The sequence below is a fragment of the Pristiophorus japonicus genome, chromosome 23 (assembly GCF_044704955.1).
Source record: "Pristiophorus japonicus isolate sPriJap1 chromosome 23, sPriJap1.hap1, whole genome shotgun sequence".
Lineage (NCBI taxonomy): Eukaryota > Metazoa > Chordata > Chondrichthyes > Pristiophoridae > Pristiophorus > Pristiophorus japonicus.
In genome coordinates, this window is record NC_091999.1 from 65542569 (window position 1) to 65568570 (window position 26002).

Sequence of the window (26002 nt, forward strand, 5' to 3'; positions counted from 1 at the left end):
GGACCTGTGCCAACATTGGGAGAGCTGTCACACAGAAGAGACAAGCAACAGCCCGACATAGTCTTTCTCATAGAATCATACCTTCCAGCCAATGTTCTAGACTGCTCCATCACAATCCCTGGGTAAGACTTATCCAACCCGCATTGGTATACAGTGCGGAGGGAGTGGCCCTGGGACTCCTCAACATTGTGTCCGGACCGAATGAAGTCTCATCGCTTCAGGTCAAGCATGGGCAGTGCAACCTCCGGCTGAAAACCATCTACCACCCTCCCTCAGCTGAAGAATCAATAGTCCTCCATATTGAAAACCACTTGGAAGAAGCACTGAAGGTAATGTAGTGGCTCGGTAGTACCACCACTGACCGAGCTGCTCGAGTCCCGAAGGACATATCTGCCAGAATGAGCCTGCGCCAGGAAGTGAGAGAACAAACACAGGGTGGAAATCTACTGGAGCTCGTCCACACCAATCAACCTGTCCTAGATACATCTGTGCATGACAGTATTGGGAGCAGTGACCACCTCACGTCATTGTGGAGCTAAAATCCCGTCTTCAATCTGAGGACATAATCTATTGTGTTGAGTGGCACTACCGCCGTGTCAAATTGGATAGATTTAGAAGAGAGCCAACATCTCTAAACTGGGCATCCATGGGAAATTGTGGAGCAGCAGCAGGAGATTTGTACTCCATCAAATCTGTAACCACATGGCCCGACATAGCCCTCATTCTACCATTCACATCACTCCAGGAGACCGAAACTAGTTCAAAACAGAGCACAGAAATGCTTGCCTGGAACAGTACCACGTGTACCTAAGCAGGAGGAGCCAACCTGGAGAGGCTGCAACAGACGAGTATATGCATGCTAAACAGCGAAACCAGCATGCCTCAGACAAAGCTAAGCGATCCCACAATTAACGGACCAGACCAAAGCTCTGCAGTGCTGCCATATCCCGTTGTGAATGGTGGTGAACCATTAAACAACTGACGAGAGGAGGAGGTTCCATGATTATCCCTATCCTCAATGACGGCGGAGCACAGCACTGATGTGCAAAAGGCAAAGCTCAAAAGTTTACAATCAACTTCAGCCATAAGAGCCGAGTGGATAATTCAGTCCTCATACTCCTGAGGTCCCGCCATCAGAGAAGCCAGTCTTCTGCCAATTCGATTAATTCCGCGTGATATCAAGAAACGGCTGAGTACACGGGATATAGCAAAGACTATGGTCCCAGAAAGCTTCCCGGCTGTCATGCTGAAAATTTGTGCTGACACAACTAACTGCGCCTCTAGCAAAGCTGTTCCAGTACAGCTACAACACCGGCATCTACCAGAATGTGTGGAAAACTGGCCAGGTATGCCCTATCCAAAAAAATCAGGAGCAATCCAATCTGGCCAATTACCATCCCATCAGTCTATTCTCAATCATCAGCAAAGTGCTGGAAGTTGTGGTCGTCAGTGCTCTCAAGTGCCACATAGGTCACCAATGACCTGCTCATCAATGCTCAGTTTGGGTTCACGGAAGACTACTCGAGTCCAGACGTCATTGCAGCTTTGTTCAAAACATGGACAACATGATTGAATTATAGAAGTGACACTGACTGCCCTTGATATCAAGCAGCATTTGACAACTTTTGGCATCAAGGAGCCTTTTTAAAATTAAAATCAATGTGGAATCAGTTGGAAACTCTCCACTGGCTGGATTCACACCGAGCACAGAGCAAGATGGTTGTGGCTGTTGGACGTCAATAATCTCAGCGCAAGGACATGATAGCAGAGTTATTCAGGGAATTTTACGAGGCGCAGCCATCTTTCGCTGCTTCATTAATGATCTACCCTTCATCATAAGGACAGAAGTGGAGATGTTCACTGATGGCTTCACAATGCTCATTGACATTCGCAACTCCTCAGAAAATGCAGCAATCCATGTCCGCATTCAGAAAGACCTGGAAGTCATTCAGGCTTGGGTATGTAAGTGGAAAGTAACATTTACGCAAAAAATTGCCAGCCAATTAATATCTCTAAGTCTAACCACTGTCTCACTGATATTCAACAGAATATCCATCGCTGCATCCCCATCATCAACATTCTGGAGGTCACCATTGATCAGACATTAACTGGACCAGCCTCATAAATACTGTATCAACAAGAAGAGGTCAGCGGCTGGGTATTCTGCAAGGAATGTCTCAGCTCCAGAATCCCCAAAGCCTTTGCACCATCTACAAGACACAAGTCAGAATTGTAATGGAATAATTTCCGCTCGCCTAGATGAATGCAGTTCCACCAAGCAACTCGACTCTATTTAGGACAATGCAACCTGTTTGATTGGTACCCATCCACCACCTTAAACAGTCACTCCCATCACCACCGCCACACTGTGGTTGCAGTTTGTACCATCTACAAGACGCACTGCAGCAACTCACATAGGGCTTCGTCGGCAGCATGTCCCAATCCAGCGACTTCTAATACCTATCCTTATCAGCATCTCACTAACAGCACTGTAGGAGTGCCTTCACGAAACGGACTGAAGCAGTTCAAGAAGGCGGCTCACCACTTTCTTCCTCACGGCAATTAGGGAAGGGCAGTAAAGGCTGGTCATGCCAGCGATGCCGATATCCCATTACCGAATAGATTAACATCCAAATTTTTACGAGCCACAGCGCCCATGCACTATGATACCACAAGGAGCGTGCAGAACAGGGTTAAACCCCAATAACACGAATAACACGAAAGGTGCATAGGATTAAAAAAGGAATAGATTTAACAGACATCTAACAAACGATATGATAAATTACTGCACTTTTTCCATTTTCTTAGGCCGAGATGTGGGACAACCTGGACATAGAAACATAGAAATTAGGTGCAGGAGTAGGCCATTCGGCCCTTCTAGCCTGCACCGCCATTCAAAGAGTTCATGGCTGAAAATGTAACCTGAGTACCCCATTCCTGCTTTCTCGCCATAACCCTTGATCCCGCTCGTTATTCATCTGACTCATTTTGATTATATTTAGTGAATTGGCCTCAACAAATTTCTGTGGTAGAGAACCCCACAGGTTCACCACTCTCTGGGTGAAGAAGTTTCTCCTCATCTCGGTCCTAAATGGCTGACCCCTTATCCTTAGACTGTGTCCCGTGGTTCTGGACTTCCCCAACATTGGGAACATTCTTCCTGCATCTAACCTGTCTAACCCCGTCAGAATTTTAAACGTTTCGATGAGGTCCCCTCTCATTCTTCTGAACTCCAGTGAATACAAGCCCAGTTGATCCAGTCTTTCTTGATAGGTCAGTCCCACCATCCCGGGAATCAGTCTGGTGAACCTTCGCTGCACTCCCTCAATAGCAAGAATGACCTTCCTCAGGTTAGGAGACCATAACTGTACACAATACTCGAGGTGTGGCCTCACCAAGGCCCTGTACAACTGTAGCAACACCTCCCTGCCCCTGTACTCAAATCCCCACGCTATGAAGGACAACATGCCATTTGGTTTCTTAGCCGTCTGCTGTACCTGCATGCCAACTTTCAATGACTTATGTACCATGATACCCAGGTCTCGTTGCACCTCCCCTTTTCCTAATCTGTCACCAATCAGATAATAGACTGTCTTTCTGTTTTTACCACCAAAGTGGATAACCTCACATTTATCCACATTATACTTCATCTGCCATGCATTTGCCCACTCACCTAACCTATCCAAGTCGTTCTGCAGCCTCATAGCTTCCTCCTCGCATCTCACACTGCCACCCAACTTAGTGTCATCCGCAAATTTGGAGATACTACATTTAATCCCATCGTCTAAATCATTAATGTACAATGTAAACAGCTGGGGCCCCAGCACAGAACCTTGATGTACCCTACTAGTCACTGCCTGCCATTTTGAAAAGTCCCCATTTACTCCTACTCTTTGCTTCCTATCTGACAACCAGTTCTCAATCCATGGCAGCACACTACCTCCAATCCCATGTGCTTTAACTTTGCACATTAATCTCTTGTGTGGGACCTTGTCGAAAGCCTTCTGAAAGTCCAAATATACCATATCAACTGGTTCTCCCTTGTCCACTCTACTGGAAACATCCTCAAAAAATTCCAGAAAATTTGTCAAGCATGATTTCACAAATCCATGCTGACTTGGACCTATCATGTCACCTCTTTCCAAATGCACTGCTATGACATCCTTAATAATTGATTCCATCATTTTACTTCCTACCGATGTCAGGCTGACCGGTCTATAATTCCCTGTTTTCTCTCTCCCTCCTTTTTTTAAAAGTTGGGTTACATTGGCTGCCCTCCACTCCATAGGAACTGATCCAGAATCAATGGAATGTTGGAAAATGACTTTCAATTATTCCGCTACTTCCAAGGCCAGCTCCTTAAGCACTCTGGGATGCAGTCCATCAGGCCCTGGGGATTTATCGGCCTTCAATCACATCAATTTCCCCAACACAATTTCCCGACTAAAAAGGATTTCCCTCAGTTACTCCTCCTTACTAGACCCGCTGACCCCTTTTTTATCCGGAAGGTTGTTTGTGTCCTCCTTCGTGAATACCGAACCAAAGTACTTATTCAAATGGTCCGCCATTTCTTTGTTCCCCGTTATGAATCCCCCTGATTCTGATTGCAGGGGACCTACGTTTGTCTTTACTAACCTTTTTCTCTTTACATATCGAGAGAAACTTTTGCAATCCGTCTTAATGTTCCTTGCAAGCTTCTTCTCGTACTCCATTTTCCCTGCCCGAATCAAATCCTTTGTCCTCCTCTGCTGAGTTCTAAATTTCTCCCAGTCCTGGGTTCGGTACTATTTCTGGCCAATGTGTATGCCACTTCCTTGGCTTTAATACTATCCCTGATTTCCCTTGATAGCCACGGTTGAGCCACTTTCCCTTTTTTATTTTTATGCCAGACAGGAATGTAGAATTGTTGCCGTTCACCCATGCGGTCTCTAAATGTCTGTCATTGCCCATCCACAGTCAATCCCTTAAGTATCATTCGCCAATGTATCCTAGCCAATTCACGCCTCATACCTTCAATGTTAACCTTCTTTATGTTCAGGACCATTGTCTCTGAAGTAACTGTTTCATTCTGCATCCTAATGCAGAATTCCACCATATTAAAGTCACTCTTCCCCAAGGGGCCCGCACAACGAGATTGCAAATTAATCCTCTCTCATTACACAACACCCAATCTAAGATGGCCTCGCCCCCCAGTTATTTCCTCGACATATTGGTCTAGAAAAACATCCCCTTTGCAATCCAGCAAATCCTCCTCCACCGTATTGCTTCCAGTTTGGTTAGTCCAATCTATGTGCATATTAAAATCACCCATTATAACTGCTGCACCTTTATTGCATGCACCACTAACTTGCATTTTGATGCACTCCCCAACATCAATACTACAGTTTGGAGGTATGTACACAACTCTCACTAACGTTTGTTCTGCAGCTCTACCCATATAGATTCCACATCATCAAAGCTAATGTCCTTCCTAAATTTTGCATTAATCTCCTCCATAAGCAGCAATGCTACCCCACCTCCTTTTACTTTTATTCTATCCTTCCCGAATGTTGAATACCCCTGGATATTGAGTTCCCAGCCCTGATCATCCTGGAGTCACGTCTCTGTAATCCCAATCACATCATAATTGTTAACATATATTTGCACAGTTAATTCATCCACCTTATTACGGATACTCCTTGCATTAAGACACAATGCCTTCAGGCTTGTTTTTTTTAACACCGTTTGTCCTTTTTAATATTTTGCTGTACAGTGGCACTTTTTGTTCTATACCTTGGGTTTCTCTGCCCTCCACTTTTCCTCATCTCCTTGCTGTCTTTTGCTTTTGTCTCCTTTTAGTTTCCCTCTGTCTCCCTGCATTGTTTCCCATCCGCCTGCCATATTAGTTTAACTCCTCCCCAACAGCACGAGCAAACACTCCCCCGAGGACATTGTTTCCGGCCCTGCCCAGGTGCAGACCGTCCGGTTTGTACTGGTCACACCTCCCCCAGAACCGGTTCCAATGCCCAGGAATTTGAATCCCTCCCTGCTGCACCACTGCTCAAGCCAATTATTCATCTGCGCTTTCCTGCGATTCCTACTCTGACCAGCACGTGACACTGGTAGCAATCCCGAGATTATTACTTTTGAGGTCCTTTGTTTTAATTTAGCTCCTAGCTCCTTAAATTCGTTTCATAGGACCTCATCCCTTTTTGAACCTATATCGTTGGTACCAGTGTGCACCACGACAACTGCTCTTCTCCCTCCCTTTATAGAATGTCCTGCACCCTCTCCGAGACATCCTTGACCCTTGCACCAGGGAGGCAACATACCATCCTGGAGTCTTGGTTGCGGCCGCAGAAACGCCTATCTATTCCCCTTACAATTGAATCCCCTATACACAATCGCTCTCCCACTCTTTTTCCTGCCCTCCTGTGCAACAGAGCCAGCCACGGTTCATGCTGTTGGCTGCTGCTGCCCTCGCCTGATGAGTCGTGCTCCACCACAGTGCCCAAAGCAGTGTATCTGGTTTGCAGGGGGACGACCACAGGGGACCCCTGCACTACCTTCCTTGCACTGCTTTTCTGCTGGTCTTCCATTCCCTATCTGGCTGTGCACCGTTTCGCTGCGGTAAGACCAACTCGCTACACGTGCTACTCACGTCATTGTCAGCATCGTGGATGCTCCATCGTGAATACATCCTCAGCTCCAACTCCGCAACGCAGTCGTTTTGGAGCTGGAGGCGGTTACACTTCCCGCACACGTAGTCGTCAGGAACATTGGTGTCATCCCTGAGTTCGCACATGGTACAGGAGGAGCATAACACGTGACTGAGCACTCCTACCATGACTTAACCCTTAGATAAGCAACAACAATGCGAAAGTTTACTCACTGTTATAGAAGAGAAAAAAGAAAAACTATTCAGCAATCACCTTCAGTTCACGCTCTCTGGAAGACTCCCGTCCGAAGCAGAACATTTCAAGGCCTAACATCTGCAGATCCCATGATACTGAAAAATTTATAATCATCTGATAGTAGATAGTAATGCCTGCAGCATTGGGACAGACGGGTCAGCCGTCAGTAAATTGAGATGTTTGTGTCTCTGGTATAGGAAGTTTACCTGTCTGTAAATTGGGATGTTGTGCCACTGGTGCAGGAAGGTCACCTTTCAGTATATCAACAACTTGTCGTTATATAGTGCATTTAATGTAGTGAAATGTCCCAGAGCCCTTCGCAGGAGCACAGTGAGATCCAATAAATTGACACTCAACCTCATAAATAGAAATTAGCGTAGGTGATCAAAAGCTTGATCAAAGAGATATGTTTTAAGGAGCGTCTTGAAGGAAGAAAGAGAGGAAGAGAGGCGGAAGATTTACGCAGGGTGTTCCAGAGCTTGGGGTTAGTCAGCAGAAGGCATGGTCACCAATGGTTGAGCGATTAAAACGGGGATGCTGAAGAGGACAGAATTAGAGAGGCGCATGCATCTCGGGGGCTGGAGGAGATTACAAAGATAGGGAGAGGCGATACCATGGAGGTATTTGAAAATAAGGATGGGAATTATTAAATCAATGCGTTGTTTAACCGGAAGCCAATGTAGGCCAGCGAGCAGTGGGGTGATGGGTGAATGGAACCTGGTAAATTTAGGACATGAGCAGCTCTAATTTGCCTAGGCGAGAATGTTGGAGGCCAGACACAAGTGCTTTGGAATAGTGAAGTCTAGAGGTCACAAAGGCATGGACGAGGGCTTCAGCAGTGGATCAGTTGAGGCAAGTGCAGTGACGGGCAATGTTACGGAGGTGGAAATAGGCGGTCTTAGTTATGCTGCGGATATGTGGTCTAAAGATCATTTAAAGGTCAAATATGACACCAAGTTTGCGAACAGACTGATTCAGCCTCAGAGAGAATTTCGGGTGAGGGTGGCATCAGTGGCGAAGGAATGGAGTTTATAGCGGGGACTGAATACAATGGCTTCAGCCTTTTCAATATTCATTTCGAGAACATTTCTGCTCATCGTCAACTGCATGTCGGAAAATCAGTCTGATAACTTAGAGACCATTGAGGGGATCGCAGAAATATGTACTTTGGTACAACTGCATATCATCAGCGTACATGTGGAAACTGATGTTGTGTTTTCAGATAATGTCTCCAAGGGGTAACATGTAGATGAGAAGTAGGGCGGGGCCAATGATAGATCCTTGTGTGACAGCAGAGGTAACTCTGCAGGGGCGGGAAGAGAAACCGTTTTACATGATTCTCTCGCTACGATTTGATAGATACGAATGTAAATAGGGGAGTGCAATTTCACCCAGCTGGGCGACAGTGGAGAGACGTTGGATAACGATAGAGTGGTCAACCTTGTCAAATGCTGTGGACAAGTCTGGAAGGACGAGGAGGTATAGTTTGCCGTTGTCATAGTCACATATTATATAATTTATGACTTTGATGAGTGCTGTTTTGGTACTGTGGCATGCACGGCAACCGTTTGAAGGGATTCAAACATGAAATTGCAGAAACTTGGATCGGGATGTGGGAATCTTCAACACTTTCAAGGACTTTGGAGAGGAAAGGGAGATTGGAGATGGGGCAGTAGATTGCAAGGACGGAGGGTCGAGGGTTGTTTTTCTTCAGGCGAGGGGTGATGACGGCAGATTTGAGGGCTAGTGAGCCAGTACATGAGGAGAGCGAACCGTTAACAAGGTCAGCTAACATGGGGGCCAGAAAATGAAGCTGGGTGTTCAACAGCTTAATGTGAACCGGGCCAAGAAACCAGGAAATGAGTCTCATGGACATAATGAACTTGGAAAGGTCTTGAGGAGAGATCGGAGAGAAACTGGGAAAAATGTGATGTCAGGGCCAGGATACGGTCTTTCTTCGAGGAAGTTTGGCCCAGTGGGCTTGTGGAAGAAAGGGAAGAGGTAGGTGCGGCCGAACTGAAGGTCTCAATCTTAAAGACAAAGACATCCTCACTCTTATTGTCGGAGGTCGGGATGGAGACTGAGGAGATTGTAAGTGGGGAAGGTTGTGTTTCTGGTACAGGAGGTTCACCTGTCAGTAAATTGGGATGTTTATCTCTCTAGGACAGGAAATCATTGTCAATAAGTTGGGATGTTTTCGGCACTGGTTCTGGGGATTCACAATCAATAAATTGTGACGGTTTTTTCTCTGGTACAGTCAGATAAGCAGCCCCATTCAACGCTGGGTATGTTCCCCCACTGAACCAGTGAAAAAATACCCCAATTTATTGACAAGTGATGTCCTGTATCAGAAACACAAATATCCCCATTTACAAACTCCCCAGTCTCCACCACCTCCGACAATAAGTTTAAATAACTCTTTATCTCTAAGATTGAGACTATCAGTCGGCCTCTCCTGTTATGCCTCAATGCCAGCTTGAGAGTCTGGTCTTTACACTAAATTACGGATGGTGATTAATTGACATGTATAATTTTTTAGATGTATTTGTTCTTGGGATTTTAGCGACATTGCCAATACAGCAATCACAACTCATCCCGATGATGGCACTAAGAATCATCTGTTTAGTGCAAGACTGGCGTGCATGTCGGCCAGATCGGGTAGGAGTCGGAGGTTACCTGTTCTATCCCACATTACAACAATCTAGCAGCTTTCAGGTCTATTGTTTCTTGCGCAAAAATGAACAGATCTATTAGCGTATTAATTCAGTTGGTTAATGACTGATATTCGCGGCTGCAGGTGGTGCAAATGGAAAACTGATGCAGTAGTGCCAGGGTGAGGCGAATTTACCTATGGACTGCATTAACGCCAGACACTAATTCTCCAATATTTTATAAAGATACTGCCCAATCCCGGGCTATATTGAAGTTACAGCCCTAATGTATTTATTTCATTTCAATAACATTGTTTCCCAAACACTGAAGCGGTCCATGGGCATTCTCACAATGCACAATGAAACCTGGGGTTTGTACTTTCATTATTTTATTCATTTAACTAGAATATTCAGCGGGTATTTGACAGCGTTCTTTAACTCCTCTCTGAATTTACTCTGAGTTACTGCAATAAATAAAAGTGTTGGTGCAGCAACACAACAGCTGAAGCATATTTCCGCTTTCTTGCAGGACAAATTTGGGATCACTAAAACTTTTGATTTTGTAATCACTAATAAATCGCTCTAATAAGAGCTGTACAAGATACGTCATCCACAACAGGATGAAGCTTCCCGAGATGGCGAAGAGTAAAACGATTGACTTTCTCCGGCTCTCCATCTCTGGGTCACTCTGAATCTCCTCATTGCTGTGGGCCCGGAGCCTGCTGCGGGCCCTACTGGCCGCTAGAATGTATCTGACGGTTACAGCATTGAGCAAAAAGATCAGAATGAACGAGAGACAGTGTGTTAGAATACGGCCGAACCAGTCAAACGTTCTCCATATGGGTGAAGCATAACGGATTTTCTTCAATTTGCAATACCACGGGACATTGTCAATTTTGTACAAGGGCTCGTGTATAAAATACCAGGGAACGCTTTTCAGACAGACCAGTGCACAGACCATTCCAATCACCACGGCCGCTGTTTTATCGGTGCAGTATTTTGTTTTCAGCTTCTGGCAACAAATGGCCACAAATCGATCAAAGGTGAAAGCGACCGTTAACCAGACGGAACTGTCTCTGGCTGCATAAATTAAAGCAATTCTGAGACTGCACACGGGAGTGATGGACAGGAAGCTACCTGGAAAATAAATAGCCGGAATCCGATTTAATATCACAGCGGTGAAAATGACCAGGAGATCCGTCATCGACAGCAGGTACCGAGTGATACAATTGGGGAGACCGCACCTTCCTCGGGACAGGATCACAATCGCCATTATATTAACTGCAAGAAGGTGAGAGAGAGAGAGAGATGAAAAATGACAGTAAACTTCTAAAAATTGACACGTTGTCCGAAATTATAGAAAGATTGCAGCTTTGATACTAGAAGCGATGAAAATCATTTCATCATCCAAAGTGCAACAGACCGGAGAGCTCGGATGTATGAAAGATAATAACTTGCATTTATAATGGGGATCGATAAGGAAACAGAATCCATTCATAGAAACATAGAAACATAGAAAATAGGTGCAGGAGCAGGCCATTCAGCCCTTCTAGCCTGCACCGCCATTCAATGGGTTCATGGCTGAACATGAAACTTCAGTACCCCCTTCCTGCTTTCTCGCCATAACCCTTGATCCCCCGAGTAGTAAGGACTTCATCTAACTCCCTTTTGAATATATTTAGTGAATTGGCCTCAACTACTTTCTGTGGTAGAGAATTCCACAGGTTCACCACTCTCTGGGTGAAGAAGTTTCTCCTCATCTCGGTCCTAAATGGCTTACCCCTTATCCTCAGACTGTGACCCATGGTTCTGGGCTTCCCCAACATTGGGAACATTCTTTCTGCATCTAACCTTTCTAAACCCGTCAGAATTTTTAACGTTTCTATGAGGTCCCCTCTCATTCTTCTGAACTCCAGTGAATACAAGCCCAGTTGATCCAATCTTTCTTGATATGTCAGTCCCGCCATCCCGGGAATCAGTGCGGTGAACCTTCGCTGCACTCCCTCAATAGCAAGAATGTCCTTCCTCAAGTTAGGAGACCAAAACTGTACACAATACTCCAGGTGTGGCCTCACCAAGGCCCTGTACAACTGTAGCAACACCTCCCTGTCCCTGTATTCAAATCCCCTCGCTATGAAGGCCAACATGCCATTTGCTTTCTTAACCGCCTGCTGTACCTGCATGCTAACCTTCAATGACTGATGTGCCATGACACCCAGGTCTCGTTGCACCTTTCCTTTTCCTAATCTGTCACCATTCAGATAATAGTCTGTCTCTCTGTTTTTACCACCAAAGTGGATAACCTCACATTTATCCACATTATACTTCATCTGCCATGCATTTGCCCACTCACCTAACCTATCCAAGTCACTCTGCAGCCTAATAGCATCCTCCTCGCAGCTCACACTGCCACCCAACTTAGTATCATCCGCAAATTTGGAGATACTGCATTTAATCCCCTCGTCTAAATCATTAATGTACAATGTAAACAGCTGGGGCCCCAGCACAGAACCTTGCGGCACTCCACTAGTCACTGCCTGCCATTCTGAAAAGTACCCGTTTACTCCTACTCTTTGCTTCCTGTCTGACAACCACTTCTCAATCCACGTCAGCACACTACCCCCAATCCCATGTGCTTTAACTTTGCACATTAATCTCTTGTGTGGGACCTTGTCGAAAGCCTTCTGAAAGTCCAAATATACCACATCAACTGGTTCTCCTTTGTCCACTTTACTGGACATTTGTATACCTTTCAAATGGATTAAAAAAAGAGTCGATTGTGCAATGATAATTAAAATAACAGAAACCTGCCTGAGGAGGAGAAGAGCAGCGTTTGTAGGAAAGATGTCAGGAGCAGCGAATGTGGAAATGCAGAAAAGGATCGAGACTTGGTCGGGGTTATAAAACGGACAGAAACCCGGGATCAACGTGTTCCCGGAATAAGATGTATTAATAAAGTAAGCATTCATTTCATTGTTTCGAAATGTTCATCTTAACTTACTTTCAATAAGACGATTCGTTGAATTAAATAAGTGTATAATAAATCAGTAAATCAATTGTTTGAAATGTTGGATTGAATAATGCTGCATTTATCAACAAATGGTTAACCTATGAACACAGTCAGTGATTCACATATGTAAAGGATCCCATGGCACTTTTCGAAGATGTGCAGGTGAGTGATTCCCGGTGTCCTGGCAAATATTTATCCCTCAATCAACTTCACAAGAAACAGATTGTCTGGTTATAAATACATTTATTGTGGAATCTTGCGAGTCACAAATTTGCTGCCGCACTTCCTGAATTGCAAAAATGGCTGAACTTCAAAATTAATTCATTGGCTGTAAATCGCTTTTTGAAGTCCTGAGTTTGTGAAAAGCGCCTCATCAATGTAAGTCGTTTTGTTTTTTCTGATATATCCAACAGTTTGATAATTCAGGAAAGCAGCTATTCATTTTCTGCATTGCTATGTAGTCGAATTTGAATTGCAGAAAATTAGCGTGAGTTTTAATTTAATTAATTATTAGATCCGTGACTATCAATTGAAGCCCCTTTTTTCACATAGCTCATGGAACCATGTAAGTTTACAGAATGGAAAGAGGGAGGTTACTTCGGGACATTGTGTCCGCGCTGGCCAACATAGAAGAGTCCAGCCTAATGCCACGTTTCAGCTCTTCATCCGTAACCTTGTAGTTTACGGCACTGCAAAGGGAATTAGTGACAGTGAACATGGAGATGGCAGAAAATTTGAACAAATATTTTGTATCAGTCTTTATGGAAGAGAACATTAAACATATCCCAACGGTGGATGGTCAAGGGTTTTTTGGGGAGAGGGGGGAGGGGCGAAGCAACGGAAGACAATCACAGTCATTAAGAAGGAGGTACTTAGTAAGATAATGTGATTAAAGCGGATAAATGCACTAATATAATGGCCCGCATCCTAGGGTCTTAAGCGAAGTAGCGGCAGGGATAGTGGATGAATTGGTTGTCATTTACCAAAATTCCCTGGATTCTGGGGAAGTCCCAGCAGATTGGAAATGAGCAAATGTAACGCCCCTATTTACAAAAGGAGACAGATAAAAAGCAGAAAACTATAGACCAGTTAGCGTAACATCTGTGGTTGGGAAAATGTTGGTGTCCATTATTATAGAAGCAGTAGCAAGACATTTGGAAAAGCATAATTCAGGCAGGCAGAGTCAGCATGGATTTGTGATGGGGATATCATGTTTGACAGATTTCTGAAATTCTTTGTGGATGTAACGAACAGGGTAGATAAAGCGGAACTAGTGGATGTGGAGTATTTGTTATTCCATAAAGCATTTGACAAGGTGCCATATAAAATGGTACTGCACAAGATAAAAGTTTATGGCATTGGGGATAACATATTAGCATGGACAGAGGATTTGCCAACGAACAGAAAACAGAAAGTCGGAATAAATAGTGCCTTCTCTGGTTGGAAATCGGTAACGAGTGGTGTGCCGCAGGAATCGGAACTGGGACCGCAGCTAGTTACAATCTATATTAATGACTAGGATAAAGAGACCGAGAGTAACCTCGCCAATTTTGCTAACGATACAAAGATGAGAGGAAATGCAATTTGTCAGGAGGACACAAAACACCTGCAACAAAACATAGACAGGCTAAGTGAGTTGGGAAAAAGTTGGCAGATGGCGTATAACGTTGGAAACTGTGAAGTAATACACTTTGGCGGAAAAAACTCGAAGAGCAAGTTATTACTTAAATGGAGAAAATTTGCAAAATGCTGCAATACAGCGGGACCTGGGGGTACTTGTACATGAAACACAAACGGTTAGTGTGCAGGTACAGCAAGTGATCAGGAATGCCAATGGAATATTGGCCTTTATTGCAAATGGGACGGAGTATTAAATGAGGGAATTCTTGCGACAGTTATACAGGGCATTGATGAGGCCACAACTGGAATACTGCGTCCAGTTTTGGTTTCAATATTTAAGTAAAGACATACTTGCTTTGCAGACAGTTCAGAGAAATTTCACGAGGTTGATTCAGGATATGACGGGGTTGACTTATGAGGAAATGTTAAGTAAGTTGGGCCACTACTCATTGGAATTCATAAGAATGAGAGGTGATCTTATCGAAACGCATAAGATTATGAGGGGGCTTGTCAAGGTGCATGCAGAGAGGATGTTTCCACTGATGGGGGAGAATAGAAATAGGGGGCATAATTTTAGAATAATGGGCCGCCCATTTAAATCTGAGATGCGGAGGAATTTCTTCTTTCAGGACGTTGCAAATCTGTGGAATTTGCAGTCTCACATAGCAGTGGAAGCTGGGTCATTGAATAAATTTAAGACAGAGATAGACAGTTTCTTAACTGATAAGCGAATAAGGGGTTATGGGGAGCGGGGAGGTAAGTGGACCTGAGATCACGATGGAATCAGGCATGATCGTAGTAATTGAAGGAGCAGGCTCGAGGGGCTGTATGGCACACTCCTGGTCCTATTTTTTACGTTCTTATGTTCTGATAAACAACTATTTTTACACTGCTGAGGATTTCTGCATCTACTGCCCTTTCAGGCACCGAGTTTCATTCCCGACCATACTCTGAGTGAAAAGATCCCCTCAAATCCCCTCTACGCCTCCTACCAATTACTATAACACTATGCCCCCTAATTGTTGCCCCCTCTATTGAGGGAAATAGGTCCTTCCTATCCTCTCTATCTAGGCCCATCATGATCTGTACACCTCAATACGTTATCCCCTCAGCCTCCTCTATTCCAAAGAAAAGAGCCACAGTCTATCCAATCTTTCCTCATAGAAAAATTCTCCAGTCAGGGCAACATCATCATAAATCTCCTCTCTACTCCCTGTAGAGCAATCACATCTTTACTGTAGTGCGGTGACCAGAACTGCACGCAGTGGTCCAGCTATATCCTAACTAGTGCTTTGTGCAGTTCAAGCTTAACCACATTGCTCCTGCATTGTATGCTTCAGCTAATAAATGCAAGAATCCCTTTTGGCTTTTTGGCCATCTTATCTGCCTGGCCTGCTACATTCAGGTATCCTTGTAGATGCACTCCAATGTCTCTTTGTTCCCATACAATTCTTAGTGTCCTATCATTTACTGTGTATTCCGCTGCCTTGATATCCTTCCACCAATGCAGTACCTCGCACTATTTCGGATTGAATTACATTTGCCACTTCTCTGCACACGAGACCAATTCATTAATATCTTCCTGCAGTCTTTAGCTTTCTTTTTTGTTATCAAGCATGCAGCCAATGTTTGTATCATCTGCAAACTTCTTAATCATACTACCTCCAATCCAGTCTCAATCATTGATAAATACCACAAAAAGGAAGGGACCTAGTACTGAGCCCTGCGGAAGCCCACTGGAAATCGCCTTCCAGACTCAAAACACCCATCAGCCCTTTGCTTCAATGTCTCTGGGCCAATTTTGTATCCAACTTTCCACTTGGCCTTGAATCACATGGGCATTCCCTTTCGTGACCAGTTTGCCATGTGGGACCTTGTCAAAAGCCTGCTGAAATCCATATACACCACATCAAACGCACCAGCCTCATCAATGCTCCTTGTTAGCGCCAAAAATCATTCAATTAAGTTCGTCAGACATGACCTTCCGTTAAGAAATCTATGCTGACTATCACCAATTCATCCGTGTCTTTCTCTATGAAGATGAAGGTGCGTTCAATTCTGAGACGTTCAGAAGGCTAAATTCACTATTCTCATCTTCTGCTCATATGATCTGAGAGAAACACATTGCACAAATTGTGGTCACTATATCGTTTTTGAGTCCATCCAGGTAACTAACGGTTTTTACGGTTATTAGCTTACTGAAATACTTTACCTGGGACAGCAATAGCTGCAAGGGCAGTGTAGTAAATGGCGTAGACTCGACCTCTGGGCGGAGCGTGCATTTTCTGTGAGAAGCAGTGATGTCTGTTCGGGATACTGCATGTGCTCTGATCGACATTCAGGGGATCCCTTATTATAGCTAATGTTAAACCTCCAGAGACACAATTAGACAGAATCAACATTAATGTTAGTTACAGTCATTGGACATCAACATTTATATCAGTTAGAACGGTTAAACAAACAGATTAATCCTGTCGAATGAACTCTCAGTTTGATTCAGTCGAATGGCCAAAACTTGATGCCGCAAAGTTCTAAAGGGAAACACAGAAAAGCTACAATGTAATCCTAACACTGGAATCACATTGCAACGTTTTAGTGTTTTTCTTTATATTTCTTTGGGAAAAATATTTAACATACTTGGTATCAGCAGGTAGAGACTGTTGCAAGAAAAAGTGTAATCTCTTAGTAATATCGATTCAATGGTTCGAAGTTGACTCAATATTGCGAGCGGGTATGATGTTATTTAAGTATAAAGGAGAATTAATACACTCAGTATCCGAGCAGCTGTTTGCAAATTGTGATTCACAATTATATTACTCGTCATTGTCCGTTGGGTAGGAGGCGTGGCCCATTACTCATTCCTTCTGCTCACACGTGCTTTTGCACCGCCCAGATCATTGGCATTCCTGTCCCATCCACACTGATAATGACCTGCCCGGATTAATCCCGTTCCTGGCCCGTATACACTGAAAATGACCTGCCTGGATCAGTGGCATTCCTGGGCGTTCTACACTGAGAATAACCCAAACCTGGTTGGATATACCCCCAGAAACGGAACTACAGAAAATTCTGTACGATCGTGTATCTTCCTTTCCCCGCATTCCACACAATCTTGGACCCGGAAAGTTCTCTTTCCAGGCAAAGCCCTTGGGCCTCCGTAATCTGCTTTTCAGCCTCAGCATACGCATTTTCTGTTCCTCCTTTCTGTTTCAATGGTGATGACGCAATCTTGATTAAGATGGCGTCCAACCATACCCCATTTTTTCAGCTTGCTTCCCGCTAATTCTAACAGAGGTTAAATAATCCTCCGTTGATAAAACTATACCACCTTAATAAAAAGTAAAATTGGCATCCTTAATATCAAGCCTCGGTCCAGCAAAGGTTACGACTGAATATGAATAAAAGGGATTCAGAGTTGGTTATGATGCCATGGCTCACATAACTTTCACATTTCCACAGACTTGAAACTGAAAAGAGATACAGTTGTTAGAGATCTGAGCCTCCCTTGTCCTTTTCCTTCGCCTTTCTCGCAATAGCATCTGTCGTTCTTCAATGAAGAAGGCCCCTTGTGACACTCCCAGAACCTTCAGTCAGCAGAAACCCCAAGCCAGTTTGTTTTCTCTGTAAAGAATCGTTTCAGAGAAATTCTGACGGTCATTTAGCTGTTGCAAAGCTTAAGCCTCTATATACCGTAAAAAAACAACTTTCTTAACTGTGCCTCCTATACTTTCCCAGTTAAACACTATTGGATAACGGTGTGGGGGAAAGTTTACTTCGGCAAAGGAAACTTCTGGGCATTCATCATTTTTTATTTAGTGTGAATCATTGACTAATCCAGTGACACAGCACAGAAGATGGCCATTCTTCCCATCGTGCCGATGAAAGATCTATCCAATAAGCTCCATTCACCTGCTCGTTTCTTGTAGTCCGGCAAATGTTCTTCCTTCAAGCATTTATCCAATTTCCTTTCGAAATTACTATTGCATCTACTTCCACCGCACTTTCAGGCAATGCATTCCAGATCATACTAACTCGCTGCACAAATTATTGTTCCACATGCCGCCTCTGGTTCTAATGACAATTATACTTAATTTGTGTTCTCTGTTTATTGGCACTTCTGCCACTGGATACAGTTGCGTCTTGTTCACTCTACCAAAATTGTTCATGATTTTGCACACTTCCAACAAAACTCCCTTGGACTTCTCTGCATTCAGCAAAGCAATCTCAGATACTCTAGTCTCTTCATGTAAATATGTCTTCCATCCCTGTTGCAATTGCAGTAAATCGTTTACACGCATTCTCTAAGGACTTGACATCCTTCCAAAAGTGCGGTACCCAGAATTGGCGGCAATACTACAGCCCGGCCTAAATCCAGTATTTATTTTGAAGGATTAGTGTAATTCCCTTGCTTTGGTACCCGATGCCTCTATTGAAAAAGCCAAGTGACCTGTATTAATTTTTAGTTGCCATTTTGTAATATCCTGCAGCTATAAGACCATTTCACCTGTCTATCTATTTCTGCCTGAAGTCTGTTACTATCCTGACACATAAATAAAATCAGTGTTCTAGTTACAATTTCATTTGGTGGATTCACAATAATTCAGAACAAAAATAAAACGACCGACAAACTAACAATGTAAGGGTGTCGTAGTTGTTAGCGCATGGTAGGATATCCCGTCTAGCCTACCTTTGGGCATGTAGCAAAGAGGATGTTCTTGCACGAAGATTTTCATCGCCATGGGAAAAAAGAGGCTGTGCAAATAGAATCAGTCATCAAGAAAAGGGGTGCACTTGTTAAGTTAGCAACTTATCGCAGTAACTGATACATTTGGAAGAATGCTAACCAATCAAAACTACGGAGGCACACAAAGTCATCAGAGGCCTGTACATAAATACAGATTGTCCTATGCACCTCTGAGTGGAACACATTATATACAAACAAAAGAAAAGATGAAAGAGCCGCAGTATATGAGAAATCTGAAATCAGTTCACACAGAGTCAGCATGAGAGCTGTATTAATAACTAGGAGATAAGAACAAAGTCACCGAAGTGCAGCCCAAGGTAGCCGAATACTAAAACTGTGGAGCCTGTTGCCTTCAACAGTTGTAGCACTCGGGTCAGTCTGAAGTCCAGTGCATTTACTGTAGCCCATAAAGGTGAAGTCTGATCATCTTGAAATCTGCGGGGTAAACACGTTGGATTAATAACTTGTCAAATAATATAATGTTGTAGAATTATTGTATGATAGCAATACTGCTATTGTTTAATTGATATTAAAGCTTGATGTTTAACACCACTCGGGCCTGAATCACACGGTTGTTATTGATGCAAGGTTCACAACTCTAACATAAGTAGTGGAGGAATTCCCTAACAATAAACAATAATTCCATGAAATCCTCATTACTTGTGATTGTATTTTAACTTTTATACAATTCTTTAATGCAGAATTGTGTGGATGGTGACGAAGATCTGGATGAGATAACAACTAGCTCGTTGTAATGAGCATTTGGATTAGTGAAACTTGAGATACTAAGCTCAGACCTGCAACACGTTGGACTCCACAGACAACCATTATCTGGTGTGATTGCAAGTGCTGCCTGTTGCGTGTATGTTTAAATACTATTCCGTGCATTGTATGTTTAATGGACACAATGCACACAATGTTCAATGCTCAGGATATTGATTTGTTTTGGGAGTAAATTCTAAATAAGATCCCTATCTGTAGCAAATGATCAGTTAATGGATATCAGTCGTCCAGGTAGTGTTTGAAATCGCCAAAACCTCCCTGGTCATTTGGCAGGAAAAATCTTGAAAGATCTATCTCCCGGTCTTTATCATGGACCCACCTGTTGGAAAGTTTATTATATGAGCATCGGATGGAGCCAGGACAAATCTCAGCTCAGATTCCGCGCTTTATTGATGGAACAGTCTGTCCACTCTGAAAACCAAGCATACAAATAGTATAACTGGCGTTCAATCCGATACCGCCGATTTGCGCCACAGCCTGAGACGAATTTGTATGCCTCTATATGCAGAGCCATACATGGTGTGGTACGGGTGATAGGAGGAGCCGGGAATTCCCTCGTTGCTCATGGAACCGGGCCTAGCACGAGACATCGCCAACAGGAGAAAAAAGGAGAAAAAACCCGCATTCACAGAGCGTGAGTGTGTGATTCTCAATCGCAATAGGTCATGTATAATTTGGATGTGACAATATGTGGTGGGCGGCCTTCTATCAATTCACCAAATACATCCCGAAAAGTCTCAATCGCCTCACGGATTTCGTTACATGCAATATCATGGTTGCAACGGCTTTCTACCCTTCCTTCGACCTCCAGCTACCGTCTCCTGCCCATTTTCCCCACTCTTACCAAATTCATACTGCGACCCCGTATATTTCTCTCATGTCTCCTCCGCATTGATTTCTTTCATCAGACTCACCTTCAGCTCCTTAGCTCCCAGGGCACTGAATTTCAGACATGTCAAATCCACTCCCCTTTCCTCGGGATGGGTTATATTGTCAATGCAGCTCTTTACGTAGGCAGCAACCTGACGCCTTCAAACACGTTGACCCCATCCTCTCCTTAAAGCAAAAAACTTCACGGCACAATCATTTCCAGCAACCTTCCTGTTGAATCCCTCCAGTCCAGCGTTCCTCCTTTGTCAGAGCTCCAGATAATTTTACAATAATGTTGTCCGATCGGTTTCGCTGAAATGATGTGTCACCTGACATAGATTGTTCACTCAAGTGTCTCCATAACTCGGGTGTAGCCCTTTGCAATTGTTCACCTTGTGAGGAGTGGGATGGTGACGTGTGGTGTGCAGAATGACTTTCTCATAAATGCAAAATCACATTATCTTTTAATTTTTGCTACGGTCATGATTTTGCCAAGGTAATTTTTCAAAACAGTTAAAAAAACTGAAATTAATTTTCTCGATGCTTCTTCAGCTCGTGCTCTGTAATTTTAGTGGAAGCAACCCAGAAACCTCGGGAAAATGGTGTAAAGGAGCAATGAAATCATTGAGTTTCAGTCTTGCCACAGTGGTAATAATCTCACCTCTGAGTTCCCACTTCAGCGATTGAACACATAATCCAGGCAGACACTCCAGTACAGTACTGATGGAATGCTGCACTGACGGATGTTACGTCTGCAACAAAAATCTTAAGTTAAGACCCCATCTTCTCTCTCAGGTGGATGTAAAAGATCCAATGGCAGTTCTGCTGGTGTTCCATTTATCCCTAAAACGACATTAGCAAACGAATAAATTTACAAAATTCTTGATTCAACGAGTTCCACAATTTCAATACTTTCATTTTTTTCGGACAGCAGCTACAGGTAATAATTCTCCTGTTGCCATTTACTGCTCCTCTGGATCAACTTTAACCCTTTGCTTGCTCTATCCTCTTTTGCCTTGCACCATCATCACTTGAGCCATTTAAATTCTCCTGCCTTCAACCCTATGACAGACCTTCACTTTTGTTCTTTCCTCCAGTCCTCCTTTCCTTAAGTTTAAACTTCCATAAGATAGCTTTCAACTCTAACCTTTTCCAGTTATGACAAATGGTCACCGACGTGAAACGTTAGCTCTGTTTCTGTCTCTGCAAATGCTGCCTGAACTATTGAGTGTTTCCAGCATTTTCTGTTTCAGATTTCAGATTTCCAGAATCCGCTGCATTCTGCCTTTGTATCACTTATTGCAGAATCACTGATCATTGATATTGATGGACCTTGCTGCCTGCAAATTGGCTGTCCTGTTTTCCAACATGTCTAGAGACTTTTTCAACATTATTTATTATATGGAGGGGCAAAGCAAAGCTTTAATAAATATATGCACTTTAAAAGATTCAATAAAGCTTGATGTGATTAACTATTGTCACCTGCAGTGAAGATCCAATATGGCGACTATGCAGAGCAGCGAGGAGGAATGTCAACTTCACCCTCGTGCTCACTGCTGCTCTATAGCGGCACCCAGTGACCGGCTGAGTATTTACATGTAGATCTCAAAACTGTTTGTAAGCTTCTGGGCTTCTCGGATTCTCGCATTCATAGAAAATCTGATCGAGAATATCAAAAGTGAAGAGTCAAAAGGTTTGAATGCCTTTAGTGGTGGGAAATCTATCCTTATTGTTGACATAGGATCTCTAATTGGAAAGTTATTAGCACAACCCGTTTTTAAAGATAAATGGAACAGTTTTACAGAATATAAACGCATCCACGTTTGCACAATATAAATAGAACACAATTTGCTCATTAGCAGTCGACCAGTTTTATCCAATACAGGTAAATTTCTTTGGGATGTGCTTCACTTGGACTGTGTTGGAACTAGTGTCCTGGAGAATCGAATAACTAGGGCTGTAGAGACGGTTGTTTGGATGTAGTGGGGCGGGGGGGGGGCGGTTAAAAACTCAAGGAGAAAGGAGAAGATGGAGGAAATGATAACAAGAGTGTGACAGGAAGGGACAGAATGTATAATGATAAGAGTGTATCAGAAAGCGGAGTCAAAGCAGGGCAAATATTTTAAAACGTCAAAATTAAAAGTTCTGAATGCACGCAGCATTCACAACAAGATGGATAAGTTAACTGCAAAAATGTATATAAATCGGTATGATGTGATAGACATTACAGAGACGTGGTTGCAAAGTGATCAATGCTGAAATTTGAATATTCAGGGTTATTTGACATTTCGAAACAACAGGCAGAAAGGGAATAAAGGATGAGGTCAGTGCGTTAGTGAGAAATGATATTGGCTCAGAAGATCAAAATGTATAATCAGTTTGCGTGGAGATAAGAAATAAAAGTGGAAGAAGTCAGTGGTAGGTATAGTCTCCAGGACGAGAATAAATCAAGAATAACAGAGGCTTGTAAACAAGGTATAGCAATAAAGATGCGTGATTTTAAGCTTCATATTTATTGGAGAAATCAAATTGCCCAAGGTTGCCTTGAGGAAGCATTCATAGAGTGTATCCGCGATGGGCCCCTTAAACAGTGCGTTGTGGAACCAATCAGGGAGCAGTCTATCTTACAGCTGGCACAGTGTAATGAGACAGGATTAATACATTATCTCATAATAAAGGATCCTCAAGGAACGAGTGATCATAGCATGGTTGAAATTCAAATTCAGTTGGAGGGTAAGAAATGTGGGTCTCAAATCAGTTTCCTAATCTTAAGTAAAGGTGATCAGAAAGGTATGAAGGCAGAGTTGGCTAATGTGGAACATAGAAACAAATTAAAGCATAAGAGAGTTGATAAGCAGCAGCAGACATTTAAGGAGATATTTCATAAATGTCAACAAAAATGAAGGAACGACTTTAAGAGAAGTGAGAACCATTGATGGCTAACTTGAACAAGTAAAATATCGTATAAATAGACGCAAATGGTTTACAATGTTGCCAAGATTGAAGGGATGCCAAAGGATTGTAACATTTATAAAATCAGCAAAGGACGACGAAACATACAATTTAGAGAGAGAAGGTGGATTTAGAGATTAAACTCGCAAGAAATGTAAAAACAGATATTAAAATCTTCTAAAAGAAAATAAAATGAAGAGAATAGCTAAAGTAAACATTGGTCCCTTAGAGGATGATACATTGCATTAATAATGGGGAACAGGGAATTGGCAGAGGCTTTGAACACAGATTTTGTCTCGGTCTTCTCGGTCGATTGCACTAAAAACATCCCAGTAATCGATAATCAAGGGTCGATGGCGAGGGGGATCTTCAAACAATTACTATCACTAAAAGAAAAGAAATCGGTAACATAATGCGACTAAATGTGAACAAGTTCCCTGGACTTGATCGCTTGCATCCTCGGGTCTTAAAATACATGGCATCAGAGAGAGTGGATGCACTGGTAGCAAACTACCAAAATTTCCTGGATTCTGGAAATGTCCAAGCGGATTGGAAAACCACAAATATAACGCCCCTATTTAAAAAAGGAGGGAGACATAAAGGAAAAAACTATAGGCAAATAAGCCTAACATCTATAGTTGGTAAAATGCTGTGATGCATTATTAAGGAACAGCAGCAGGACATTTGGAAAAGCATTATATATTAAACAGAGTCAGCATTATTTTTTGAAAGAGAAATCACGTTTGACAAATGTTCTGGAGTTCTTGCAGGATGTAACGAGCAGGGTGGATAAGTGGGAAGTGGATATGATGCATTTTTATTTCGAAAATGCATTCAATACGATGCCACATAAAATGTTACTGCAGAAGGTAACAGCTCACTGGCTAGTGGGTAATACATTAGCATCGAAAGAGGATTGGCTACCGAACAGAAAACAGAGAGTCGGGATGAATATGTAATTTTGTTATCGGCATACGGTGCCACAGGTTTGGGTGCTGGGGCCTCAACTATTTACAATCTATATTAATTACTTGGATGAAGCGACCGAGTGTAATTTAGCAATATTTTCTGACGATACAATGATGGGTAGGGAAGGCAGTTGTGAGGAGGACTAAATTAATCTACAAAGGGATATAGACAGGCTGAATGAGTTAGCAGACATTTGACAGATGGAGTATAATGTGGGAAATTGTGAGCTTTATCACTTTGGCAGGAAAATTAAAATAGCAAATTATTATTTAAATGGAGAAACATTAAAAAATCCTGCCATACTTAGGGACTTTGTTATTGGTGTTCATGAATCATAAAAAGGTAGTATGCAGGTACCGCAAGCAATCAAGATGGCAAATAGAATGTTGGCCTTCATTGCAAAGGGGATGGTGTATAAAAACAGGAAAGTCCTAAAACAACTGTATTTATGAGACGACACGTAGAGTATTGCTTGCTGTTTTGGTCTCCATATTTAAGGAGGGATATATTTGCATTGGAGTTAGTTCAGAGAACGTACATTAGGTTGATTCCTGAGATGAAGGGGTGGACTTATGAAGAAATGTGGAGCAGGTTGAGCCTATACTCATTGAAGTTTAGAACAATGGGAGGTGATGTTACTGAAACATATAAGATTCAGAGGCGGCTCGACAAAATAGATGCAGAGAGGATATTTCCACTCACGAGGAAACCGGAAACGAGGGGGCGTTGTTTATGAATAACGGGCAAACACATTTAGAACTGAGATGAGGAATTTCTTCTCTCAGGTTGTCGTAAATATGTGGAATTCTCTTCTACAGAGAGGTGTAGATGCTGGGTCATTGCAGTTATTTAATGTGAAGATAGACAGATTTGTGAACGATAACGGAGTAAAGGTTGATCGGGACCAGGCAGAGAACTGGAGCTAAGCCTACGTTCAGATCAGCCATGATCTTATTGAATGGCGGGGCAGGTTCGATGGGCCTAATTTCCTTCCCCTGGTCCTATGTCGTATGTTCTTATGTATTTGGGACAATGGAATCGGGCAGTTCTGAGAATGGTCTGGATATATTTCCAGGTGCCATACCTGGGTCTGGAGCATTTGGCGAAGGGTTTTCGGAAACCTTGAAACATTGGAGTGCAAAATTCTAGGAGCAATGACTCGCTAACGATCTGGGAAGGCTGGAATTTAAGTCCATTGAGCTGGGAACACATTCGAAAGCATTCTCAAGATTTGGGAGCAGTTGATGTATTACTGGGATCCAGGAACACTTGATACCGTGGAATTACTGCGCTCTGTGGACATATCTGGAATGGAGGACTGGGCGACTGAAATCTGACTCGGGAGATTTTGAGGTCCATCGTTGTTCTGATGGTAATTTTATCATTAAGGTTTTGTGGGATTTTTCTGTTTGGGGAGCAGAGTCTAACCTTCTTTGGGGGAGGTGACCTCCTCTCATGATCTCAATCCAACTTTCTCCATCATCAACCAATTCCTAACCTTAGTTAATGC

General features: G+C 43.0%; 1 protein-coding gene across 1 annotated transcript; it reads right to left on the bottom strand.

The window, feature by feature from the left end:
• Positions 1 to 9995: 9995 nt before the first annotated feature.
• LOC139235395 (probable G-protein coupled receptor 139) lies at positions 9996 to 16456 on the bottom strand. Its single transcript, XM_070866529.1, has 2 exons — positions 16387 to 16456; positions 9996 to 10825 (listed from the first exon to the last, which is right to left on the bottom strand). The coding sequence occupies exons 1-2, from the start codon at positions 16454 to 16456 to the stop codon at positions 9996 to 9998; spliced, it is 900 nt and encodes a 299-aa protein (XP_070722630.1).
• Positions 16457 to 26002: the final 9546 nt, after the last annotated feature.